The 13,080-nt window shown below is 28.2% G+C and overlaps 1 protein-coding gene across 3 annotated transcripts in view; it reads right to left on the bottom strand.

The window, feature by feature from the left end:
• LOC107883948 overlaps window positions 1-10,800 on the bottom strand; it is a 17,971-nt gene extending 7,171 nt beyond the window's left edge. For 2 of the 3 annotated variants that reach the window (XM_016805039.2, XM_029492033.1), the window contains exons 1-4: window positions 10,466-10,800; window positions 10,280-10,297; window positions 9,526-9,567; window positions 6,523-6,576 (exon numbers count right to left, since the gene is read on the bottom strand). In XM_016805039.2, the coding sequence (XP_016660528.1) occupies window positions 6,523-6,576; window positions 9,526-9,567; window positions 10,280-10,297; window positions 10,466-10,538 (187 nt within the window). In that variant the 5' untranslated portion in view covers window positions 10,539-10,800. The remainder of the gene's footprint in view (window positions 1-6,522; window positions 6,577-9,525; window positions 9,568-10,279; window positions 10,298-10,465) is intronic. The other variant, XM_016805041.2, reaches the window with a different exon arrangement.
• Between the last annotated feature and the right edge of the window lie 2,280 nt (window positions 10,801-13,080).

The raw sequence follows: 13,080 nt of genomic DNA, 5'->3' as shown, positions 1-13,080 counted from the left end.
AAGACGCGTATTATACTCAATATTTTAAATACACCGTACTTTCCAATTTCCGTGCGTGCGCGAGCATAAACGCATAATAATGAATAAAGATACGTGGGTATTTTCGGCGTTCTTGACTGTAAATTATATTTAATTAAATTAAATAAAAAAGTAATTACTTATTACCTTTTCAATTGATGAACCACAGTAATGTTTGAGTTACTCAATACCTCGTAATAATATAGTAATATAATATAGTAATACCTCGTACAGACACGACGACGACGACGACGCACAAAACGAGTCCGCACGGGCGGTAGTAGTGTATAATAATATTATTATACGATATTAACACGGATTCGCGAGTATAATATGTAAACGAGAATAATAATTAATTAATAATATGTTGGCAGCACACCGTACGAATTGCCACCCCACTCCGCCCGACAGTCCCTTCTACGCGCGTGACGTCCGCCGTCTCAGCCGCCGCGTATGTTTGGTAGCCTGCGCAACGACCGTCACACACACACACACACACACTCAAGCATTCACATCTACATGACTTACACCTGACGCTCGATTCCCCAAGAAGGTCGTACTACAAACCGATAGCATAGATGTTTACACATCAAAAATTCTATCGTAAATCTCAAAATCCCTGTTTGTGCCACTCTCAGGACTTTTATTGGTCTTAACGTGATATTATATAGCCTTCGTCGGTAAATGGTAAAAAAAAAATAATTTTTCAATTCAAACCAGTAGTTACTGAGATGATTGCGTTATTATTTATAGACAATAATATATATGTGTGTGTGTGTGTGTGTGTGTGTTTTTAAGAGAATCTATATCTATATCTGCTTCTACATATATATATTATATTATATACTAGCTGTCCCAGCCGGCGTTGCCAGGCAAAAGTCACCTCAGGTGAAAACTGAGATTTTTTTACATTGTCCTAATCATTATTATAAGTATAAGCTGAAGGACTTAAATACGCATTAATTGTATACATATTAATCTGCTCCCGTTCACTTCGTTACCCGTTAAAATATGTACAAACTCTACAGGGTGATCCATTTAACGTAAGACACTCATTATTTTAAAAAGTATTAACATTTTTCAAATTTTTCTTTTTGGAATATTAATATTTTATAAAATTTCAAAATGTTTTAGTCCACTTATTATTATAACCCTTATTTTTGTAGGGGTAACCACATACAACTTTTGAATTTTAAATGACAACTTATGTATAAAATTTCAAAAATGTTAAATCAATTTTTTTTATGCATTTCATAAAAGAATTTTAATTTTTGAATAATCCGTTGGTGAGATATAAGCCATCAAAGTTAGGGTTTTTTTGGAAGTACTATAGTATTTTTTGTTTGTAAAGACCAGAAGTTAAACATTCTGTTCATTCGTCCAAGCTTAAAGATAACCATACCATACCTAGTAGGTACCTATAATACATTTTTATAGCCATACTAATAGTAATATTGATCCACTACTATCCACTCATCTACAACTATTGTCTACCCGTCTACCCTTCAATACATTTTCACAGAAAAAAGAGATAAACCATCTATCTGCACTATCAATCGTCAACAGCTACTAAGCATATCCCATGGTAATATCCTTATAACTAATTATGACCATTGACCGATAAGCAGAATATTGTTCGTTTCGAATATCGATAAGTACCTACAAGACGTGGCAGCGATTACCACAAAAGCCACAATTAAAAATAGAATACCATGTTATCTACAAATGTGTTTATTACCTTTTGATCACGGTTTAAGATATACCTTGTATATCTACAACCGTGCTTTTGCCTTTTGATATAGCTTCACACAGTCATAACACAACATAAGTTAAATTAAATTTATTCTATGGTCACTGGTCACACTATTAAGTTAACCTTAAACTGTTTATTCTAAATTCTAATATAATAAAATAATTGTATAAGATTCACCCTCACATATTCGCATTCCGTGTGACTTGAGTTTGAATTTAAAAATATATGTGTAAATAAAATGGTGAAATGCATTTCATATAATACTGTAATTTTTAAAGGCTTTCATTTATAAATAATCCAATTTAAAATATAATTATCAGTATTATGCATGCAAATTGGATACTTGGTTACTAGAATACTTTTGCAACATTTTTGGTAAGTTTCCTTGACATTGAGCAGTTAAAAATCAAAGAATATTTATTAAGATTATAACCTTATGCTTTATAATCTGTTTTTCTTTTAGTCAAATCTGTTATTCTGAATAAAATACAATTTTTATTTAAATATTGTACCTATACATATGGATCACTTAAATTGTCTGTTGCTTGTGAAGAAAACGTGTCACTTACACAGTTGTACAGTAAGAAACAACATTTCATAAAGAGTGATAGTTTTCTGGTTACTTACAAGCAAACACAGTTATAGAAAAAAATACCAGTGAAGCAAGTATGAGTGTTTTATTATACAATATTCATTGAAAAATAACATAATCAAGCTACATAATAATATAATACAATACAAGCACCCAAGACAACAGACATCTTGGACACCGTCTATAAGAATATAATATTTTATTATTTCCTATTCAAATTCTTGAGATTCTAACATCATCTACATTTCAATACAAATATAACCCAGATTTAAATTAGCCAGCTTCAACACAAATTTTCAAGATATGCATGAAAAATAAAATAACTTTATTTTCATAATATATTAATGTTGGATTGGCAATAGAATAAAATAAGTATGTATGAATAATTTTAATTATAAACCTAAATAGTTCAATTTTCAATACATTTATTTAATTTTTTATATTTAACTAGTAAAGTTAACTAATCAAAATACAATTCTCACACAGACAACCTACAATTGCAAACAAATGTTTTGGAAAGACACCTTGAGCATGTTAGACTGGTGAACATGATACAAATTTTTCTTCAACATTATAATATGGGAGAAAAAACTAAATTTCATAATAATGGGCTGGTTCAATCAAATCAAGATAAATTACTTTTACCTTTGACAAATTTTTAATTCATAATTAAATTTATATATTTAAAGTGTGTATCTTAATATTGAACTATTATTTTAATAACTATTCCTTATAAGTAGGGCTAAGAGTTTTTTTTTTTAATACTAATATTTTTTGTTTAACTTTGATGTTCAAACAATTTCATCTTATACCTAATATAACACTTAATAAAAAAAACTAATAAGTAATAAAGACTGAAGTTATGATAAAAGATATATAAAAAGCTTATATTTTATAGTAAAAATTAATGATTTTTAAATGATAACTATAGTTTAACTCTTAAAAATTAATAAGTAAAATAGTCAAGATTAAAGACATTTACAAAAATATAGATTTTAGAGCAACAATTAATAATTTCTTAAATGTTAAAAATCTCTAGCCCTATTTATATATTGTATTATAGAATTATTAAACATGTACTGTAATTTTTATGATCTTACCTAGGATTTTGAATATTTTTTATTTTTGAAATTTTTTATTAGTTTTGGTCTTACCCGGTCTTATTTTGTTATAATTAGCATTATGGAAATTTGGCTGGATTCTACTAAAGATATCAATTATCAATGTGTTCATTATCTTTGATAAGTTAATATTAAATTAAAGTCCATTGTTCGGTTATTTTCTAAGATTGTATATGGTCTATTCACACAAGTTAGAAAAAAATTAATAAAATTAGTATGATTAGAATTGAACAGTATAAATTAATAACAAACAAAATAAATTAGTATTTTTTATATTTACTAATTTTTATTCAATCACATAAAAACAATTATATATTTAAAAGAATATGTGTCTTTAAATATGTCTTAAAATACAATATAATATCAAATAATGAAATTTGCTATAAACTTTAATTATATTCGTGTATCATAAATATTCTGTTATAAAATTTTTTAAACTGCGGATTTTTTTCCATAATTCATTCATCTGTACTTAAAATATTGTTTATGTAATAAGTTCAAACTATTATATTATTTTATCTTCTTAAATTATACATTTATAATGTGGACACTTATTATCCTATAATGGTCAGTCTTAAAAATGTTTACAACTAGTACCTAATTACTTTACTACAAAATTATTTATTATTTATAATTATTTATACTGAACTTGTGGCGCTGAACCTAACCTAATGGGCGTCTGAAAGTAAATTATTTTATAGGAAACTTATTATTGATGTTTGAATAGGCCTTTAATTTGTCTAACTATATTTTTCTTTAACATTGTAGGTATTTATTATAATAAATTGTCCAAGCATATTGTGTAAATATGTAGGTATATGTATCAATATGTGTGTATAATTAATTTGAATTACCTTTTTAATCCTTCTATAATACTTTACTTCCAATTTTCAAATCAAAAATCTGTTTGTTATATTGTAATTCTATGTATGTATAGATAATAAAGAATACATTAGTGTATGTATCCAATAATATTGGAACTTTGAACTTGTACAATGTCTAGTACGTATTTATGTTATAAATGGTAATAGTTATCTAGAGACTCAAGTAGGCTTCTTGGATATTTGAATTTTTAAGTAGCTTAATTAATATGACTTATGAGAATTTTAAAATGCTTTAAAAACATTGTATATTATTTTGACGATTTAATGATTATCATTTATCACTATTATCACTTATAATTTTATCAAAATATTATCATGGGCTAAGATATACGTAATATTTGCGAGCTAAGGTACTTTGTAATAATATGACAAGACGTCATGGGTAATATTAAAGTGAATCTATAAATAGATGGGTATCTATTAAATAAAAGTTAACACGGAAAAATGGTAACACTGAACAATGTTGTTTTATTGGGACGAGTAAAATTTGTATTCACATTTCACAAACATAGCAAATGGTAATTTTTTATAATAGGTATAATATATTTAACGCGTAGGTATGTAAATGATTTTTGTAAAATAAAAAATTTTATATTCAATGTAATTTCCTATAATATTGCCGTATACTTTACTACATTATAACAACAAATATTTTTGGTTGCAATGAATGATTACACTGCGGTGCCTGACCACACCAGCTACACAGTACCTGCAAACCGGTATAGGTGTTATCATCTCCTATGTAATCTTAATGTATTGAGTTTACACTTTACATCATAAATATTCTATTATTCTTTAATATCTATGGTTTACATAATACCTATTCTAAACGGTCTGATCTCTGATAAGTGATATTACTTTAATATAAGGGAAATGTATAAGGGCAAGTGTAGACCAAACACCAAAAGCTTCTCATATATCGTATTTTTAAATGGTCATATCTCAAAATCTATTGAATTTAATTAAGAAATTTAAACGGAGTTCTTAAAAAAAATAGTATTATAAGTTATTTGTATTGATTATAGGTGTTACCATTTAAAAATCCAAAGTTGATACATGTTTATCATATAAAAAAAAGTGCTAACATTTTAGAAATATTAATAACTTGTAGATTTTATTAAATTTCAACATTTCCAAAAAAAAAAAAATTTTAAAAGTTAAAACTTTTCGAAATAATAAGTGTCTTATGTTAAATGGATCACCCTGTATATGATTCAAACTTTGTTCAATTCGTTTTTTTTAATATTCGGTGTATGAATGTATGATGTTCAAAACTAAAAAGTTTTCATCGATCATCTTGAATATATATAATTACCCGTGAGACACGCTTATATGTTATGTATGCGGGAGACACGCATTATGATTTGGAAGTGCGTACGTAATTACGAATGTTGTACTAACACGTTTTTATTATAATGTGGTTATGTAGGTTCCCGGGACAATCTAACAGTCTCATTATTTTAAGAGTCGTCAATTTTTACGCGCAACGAAGTGCGCAGGATCAGCTATAGTTATATTATATTATATTATACGTATTTCTATTATATCATATGTTGCATATTCTTATCTGATACAATAAATACATATTTTATTTTGAGTTTGATAATTTTTTTTTTTATTATCACGTTTTCAAAAATAGTCCACTCCGGAACTGTCTTTTTTATTAATTTTTTTTTCACTATAATTTTATTCACTGTTGAAAATTGCGTTCAACTATTTATTTAAAAGCAACATCATCTGGATCTCTTGCAGTCCGCTACAATAATAATATTATGATACATGGAAAGCGATTCGCCAGTACGTACATACTAAGCAGATAATATATCAATAGGTAAACCTTGTTATTAACGATACTTTACACAGCGCCATGTAAAATGCAACGGGAGCGTTTCGCATATTAATATTATATTGAGTATCCAAAATAAAGGACTTAATAAACAAACTATACTATTATTATTCATTAACCGACGGTTGACAGACTACTTATGAAAACCACAGATAGCTAAGTATAGAATATAGATAAATCTAGTATCTACCTATATCTGTGCTGAAAACCCGTAAACATAGGTATGAAGTAGATGATAATGTCAACTGAAATGGCATGAACCTTAAAATTATCAAATATATTTGTATAAATAATGAATGTATACTTACTCCAAGTTTTAATCTGAGTATTGATAAATGATTTATCTCCATTTTTTTTCTTTCCTAAATTATACCTAACAATTATGTCGTTGTAAAATGTCTCAATTTCAGCTCATTGCAAGGAAATAGGAATGCATATGAACACACAAAATAGGTATGTAGTTTATTATAACTTTCAAGTTTTAAGAGTACCTATTAATAAGAGGACGCTAGACAGATATTTGTTGTCTCCGTCTTACAACAGCGTAGCATACCAAATGTATGCTTAGCAGATCACGTTTAACTCCGTTAATTAAAAAACTTGAGTGAATCGACCTCTTATGAAACTTGATAGTAAGGACATTATCTGTGTTTGTATGTGAGCTTTTTACTACTATTCAATTTTTAGTATGTTATGCGTATATTATATACCGTAAATTAAAAACGATCATAACTCACCTAGAAACAGAACTATTTTAAAAAACCAACATACAAACACAGTTAATGTTCTTGCCATCAAGTTATATATTAGGTCGATTCATTCTAATTTTTAAACCAACTGAGTTAAACCTGATCTACTGAGCGTAAATGTTCAATATTAAGCACTTGTAAAACGGAGACAACAAATTGCTGTATATCCTCCTCATAAGTATGTCAGCGTGCACAGACTCTGCTTGCAGGTGGTGCATTCCTATTTTACTATATTTACCACTATTTTTGGTATCATACAAAATGTTTTCCTATACCTACAAAATATTGGAAATGCTTGGCATGGTTTCGCTTAAAATAATTTCCTTTAACAAAATATATGGCCAGAGTTAAAGATTTAAATTTGTAGCCATTTCTTGCTCCACAAATATCATTAATAAACACTTAAAACGTTCTTGTGACGTTTGACTCCTTGATTTATTTTTGATTAAACTTCGTTTCGAAAAGGCTTTTTCACAACTTGTAGCCAGTACTTGTAACCGGAATTGTAACAAAAAGTGATAATACTTTAACAATGTTTGGGCAACTTTTAGACAAGTCATTTACAGTTAACTTGTCTAACGGAAATATGTTTGCTTGCTTTTGGAAATATGAAATAATACGACGATTAAATATTTAATCGTGAATATTACATAACAACAATAACTTGATAGTAACCGCATGGAGCACAGGATATCGTAATAAAAATGTTATTATAGTACATGCCGTTAAAACCGATAAGTTATACAATGCGAACAAAATCCAAACAAATACGATACATAAATACATATTAAGACTTATTTTGTTCGACAAATGGACGCATGAATGCCGAAAACTCGTCGTCAGTCAGCCGTCCGTACACGGCTTGGGTGATGTTACGTTGCATGTGTGTTAATTTAATAGCTTATGGTTTTTCGTTATATGCCTGTATCGTCACTATATTTTGTTTTTTCGCTCATTTTTTCAACTTAAAGAAGAAGACGATTTGGAAGCAAATTATTTTTTTAAAGGTGTGTACTGTGTGCACATGCAATATAACAAAATCAGTAAAACACAGCTATTCAAATTTAAAAATAAAATTATATTTAAAAAATTAAGTGGGTCTTAAAATGAGAAAAATGTTGTATATTGTAACTTTTGGGTCTTCCGTCAAGAAAGGTGGCCGACGCCTGGTCTAGCCAGTTATTAATTAGGTACCATAGTAGAAGACCCCTGGTTAAAATCTGGTAGTGATTTCAAAATATTATACTCTCCATCAATTTCTAAGGCATTAAAATTAAATGTAGTTGAGAGTGTTGTTGTATCAGATTTACTCAATTCAAAATTTATAAGATGGCTAACTTCAGTGATAAGAGTCAATGTTTCCTGATTGATACGTTCGATAGAAAATACCACAGTTATATTAAAACTGAAATATAACCGTGGTTACTATACATTCAGATAATTAATAAAAAAGACAAATTTGAAATGTCATTCTTATTTTTAAATTGATTAATTCCAAAAGATTTATTGATAGTAAAATAATTAAAAAAATTGTTTCTATATATACTTCATGCCATGAGAGAAGTAACCCGCTACGCGAATGCAGACTGACGGTAGAGACCGTTCCGAGGGCCCGTTTCCCCCATTTTACAACATAATACATACTATTATACTAGATAACGTTGCCGACCGTCGACGTGTAAATGTTAAAATGTAGCCCACCCAGTCCAGTCCATTTTAATAAAATATCCACTTAAGCCCATCCAATCCCAGTAAGTCTCATTTATGCCCAACCCGGCCCATATCCAGATATGAAAAACCTGGCCCATTTTTAGACCCTGCATACTTTAATAAAATGTCCAGAGTTCATTTACATATTACATACTATGTTCAAGAACAGTGAGGCTCATATAAGCCTAGGCTGGCATGTACCAGTGAAAGCTCTATTAGAATTATACATCATAATTTATATTCCTCATATCATATCCAATATTTATTATTTAATAGGTGTTTAAAAATATATGGATAAATAGAAAATTGGGAAATGTCGTTAATTTATACAAAACTGAAAATACAAATAATAAATTGTTTTCTTGTTAATTTGTTATATTTATATAATTATTATTACTCCTTGTCTATATTGATCGAAAATCGCGGCGCGTGTCGTGTATAGATGTTGAATGTAGATGTACAATTATTATTGTACAATGTAAACAATATAATATTTTATCTTATATATATAGACGATAGCGGATATACTAGGTAGTAGGTACTAGGAACTAGCCACTAGGTAGTGGTAATTTATGGTTATTTATAGTAATATCTCAATACTACGATTACGAGACTATTAAGAGTTATAATTAACCGTAATATTAACAGTATTAAGAAATAATCATTAATTGAATTCGATTACAATCAACTTCGTCTTCGCAGTTTGTATAACATATATAAAATTCATCAATTGATACAATTTATAGTACCCGGCACATACTCTGTAATATAAAAATCCCAGCCAGCCCATATTCTGATATGAAAAGCCCAGCCAGAAGTTTTAATCTTCAAAGATTTAAATTAAATACTCACCGTTATCATCATGAACTATAAAACCAGCATGACCCAACTGACCTGTAATGATATGATGTTTCAAATAACAATGAATATTTTCAATATTTTAGATTCTGCGCGGAGCGATGAATGTATTGATTTTACAATGATGTACGTTTTTTATTTTTACAGCATCTTTTCTGATAGGAAAGTGAATCTAGTTGGTACTATTTCGGAAGAAAGTAAAAATGTCCTAGCACTTTTTTAAAGCACCGTGAAAAAACAAAAGAAAAATGGAAATTTTTATGCATAATCAATTTTGGTTTATGTTGCCTAACCTAACCTTAGGAGAATGTCGGATAATGTCGGAGAACTATGGAGTCGAAGTCGCTTAATGCCGTAGCAAGCGTAAACGACAGATCACGCAAGACCAGGTTTTCAGAGCTGTTCCCTACTTTCTACCCTATTCAATGATTCATTATTGTTATGCATTTTAATTTAATAAAAGTAACATACTGTACCTGGTTAGGTATACATATGTTTGAAAAAAATAATTACAAACAATAATAGAAATATCATATACGATTCCGATACAATTTAAAAATTAGCGATACATAATTTATTTTTCATAATTGCATAAAATTAAAATACTTATCCAATTTACTTTTATATGAATGGTAATTATACTGTAGAAAAGTGAACACATTATGACTAAAATGGAACTCACTGTTTATGTATTTATACATGTCACATGTGTAATATATGTTGTAAGGTAAAATATAATAATACTTACCCTTACAAGTATCTTGAGCTAGATACAAAATAATTAATGGTTAGTAAAAAATAATTAAATAATGATGAGCTTGTAAAATATTTGGCTTTGAAGAGGGCATCAAGCTCATTTTATACCTATGATTCTCCATTAACATTAAACTTTGATGTATGAAGTAAAGTAAAAATAATATACGTAAGTACTTACATCCAGCGTATATATAACCAATTAAATTCAACATCAAAAATATACATAAAATGTTATTAATATTTTTAAACATTTTTGTAGGACGTTTTAGAACGTAGGAGCAACAAATGAATAATATTCAGAGTGTTGAGTTTATGCTTTGGTATTTAAATGATTATTCAGCAAACAAAACATATATTTATCTATAAACAATTGAATAAACAAACCTAGAAAATAGCAGTGTTTGGAAAGAAAGTTGTTCATGGACGCTCGTTTACGCGTTCACGTTAATATTTAGTGAACGATAAGTGAGCGTCACTCGTTTTTTTCAAATATAACGTAAATGTGAAAGACGTTAATATATATTTAGTGAATTTGAACAATTTTTCAGATGTATAAAAATGCTAATACTACGGGTTATTCGTCTTTGAATTTCATCATAAAAATGATTTTGTTGAAAACATTTTTTGTTTTATGCCACGTAGAATTTCGATTATACGTAGTATGTTTAAAATGCATAAAGCGTCTGCGGCGTATATTATTTGAACGCTAATTATTATTTAGTCAGGTGGCGTAGGTATTAGTTTCTTTTCAGTTGTTGTTTTTTATTTTTTTTGTGCGTTAAAATGATTAAACGTCACGCAATATACTATTGTATAATATTTCCCATAAGTTTTATATAAATTATTCAAATCTACTTAATACCCTTTAATAAAATCGACATAATATTATAACTTGATTAAACTTTAGGTATGTACGCTACAAATGATAATCTAAAATATGTGTATAATATTAATAACAGTTTCCGAATAAACATATACTAATAAACACCATTGTTTCAATGTAAGAACCTTACTCGAAACTACTCGAAATTATATTACTATAATTCAAAAGACATAATATGCGTAATATAAAAAGGAAATTATAAGCTATATAGTTTGGTATATATGTATAGGTTGTAGGTATAACTTTTAAGTAATATAACGATAATATATTTATTTAGCAAATCAACAAACAAATCATAAATATAATATATATATATATATATATGTTTATATCATAAAATAATTTGGAAAATGTGCAACTCCCCTATAAGCATAGCTTGTGTAGTTGAAGTGTGTACGTATTTAAATCAAAATTCTATCGAGTAGTTTCTGATTTGTGGAAATGATTGTATAATTTATTTAGGATACTGATGTTTGAAAACAGATTTATAATAATATACACCATATTATGTAACATTATATGTAGTATTTATTCTACTTGCACCTCTCCTATTACAAGCAGAGCTTGTGTTGGGGAGTTAAAATTGATTTGTGATAATATAAGATAGTTAATAGATTTATGTTTGATTATATAATCGTATATGAGTAAAACTGTTTTGCGCAGAACAACTTTTATCTTTCTGTGTTTGTAGCACTGACACTCAAATTTCTGAACAAATAGGCAGAACAATTATTATCTATGCAACAGCGAGCCCATATTTTAGATAACATAAATACAATAAAAGTTATTTGTTTTTTTCATTTGCCTAAAAAAAAAAAAAATGATTGGATAGTACTGTCGAAAAAAAGTAGCACGCTGTTGCACAGATAAAGTTCTTATTAACGTGTTGTGAAAATTTGGTATTTCTACATTAAATATGGTGCGAGAAAAATTGTTAAAAGAAAAAATATTGTTTTTAAACAAAATAAATGAGTTTTGAGAACTGGGGATATGTACTAATATGTCTAGAAGGGTACAATATTGTTGCCTCCTAAAAAATGTAATGCCAAAACCACCAATGAAAAGATTCATCCATGGCAATGTATATATTTTTTTTAATTCCAGTAAAAAAATCAGGGCTTGAAACCGACTGAAATAATTTCGATTTCGGTTTCGATATTGTATACCGGTTTTTAATTTTTACGATTTCGGTTTCGATTTTGTATACTAGTTTTGAAATTTAACGATTTCGGTTTAAACTTAACAATAGCGGTATTAAGAAATTTTGGTTTCGGTTTTGAATACCGGTTTCTAAATGTTTCGATTTCAACTTAGCAATACCGGTATTAAGAAATTTCGGTTTTGGTTTCGGTTTTGTACAGCGGTTTCTAAAGTATTTGCAGGGGGCTATGTTGTCTATACAATTATCATTCTTTGGTCCTTGTTGTCAATTGTCATACTATATAGTATTTGCAAGTAACTAAAATTTATGTCATTACTATTTCTAAATCAACTAATAATTTTGCAAATAATGAAATGTTTATCAACAAAATTAATTATGACCTCAATTTTATTATGATTATTAATTATGGGTATTAATGGAATTTACGTATTTAAAAACACGTCAGTTAAAAAAAAAAATAACGGTTTCCATTTTTTTCAGATTTTGGTTTTGAATTTATTACCGGTTTCCAATTCATTACGCTTTCGATTTTGAATTTAATACCGGTATCCAATTTATTTCGGTTTCGGTATTAAACTATAATACCGATATCCAATTTTTTCCTGTTACGGTTTTGACTTTAATACCAGTATCCAATTTTTTTCGGTTTCGTTTTTGATTACGGTTTCGTATAAACAACCAATCACGAGCGAAGCTGTGACGGGTCGGCTAGTATACAATAATATGGCACTAAGATTTATATACAACC

The sequence above is a fragment of the Acyrthosiphon pisum genome, unplaced genomic scaffold, assembly GCF_005508785.2.
Source record: "Acyrthosiphon pisum isolate AL4f unplaced genomic scaffold, pea_aphid_22Mar2018_4r6ur Scaffold_20641;HRSCAF=21699, whole genome shotgun sequence".
NCBI lineage: Eukaryota > Metazoa > Arthropoda > Insecta > Hemiptera > Aphididae > Acyrthosiphon > Acyrthosiphon pisum.
This window is presented reverse-complemented; position numbering and strand designations above follow the sequence as displayed.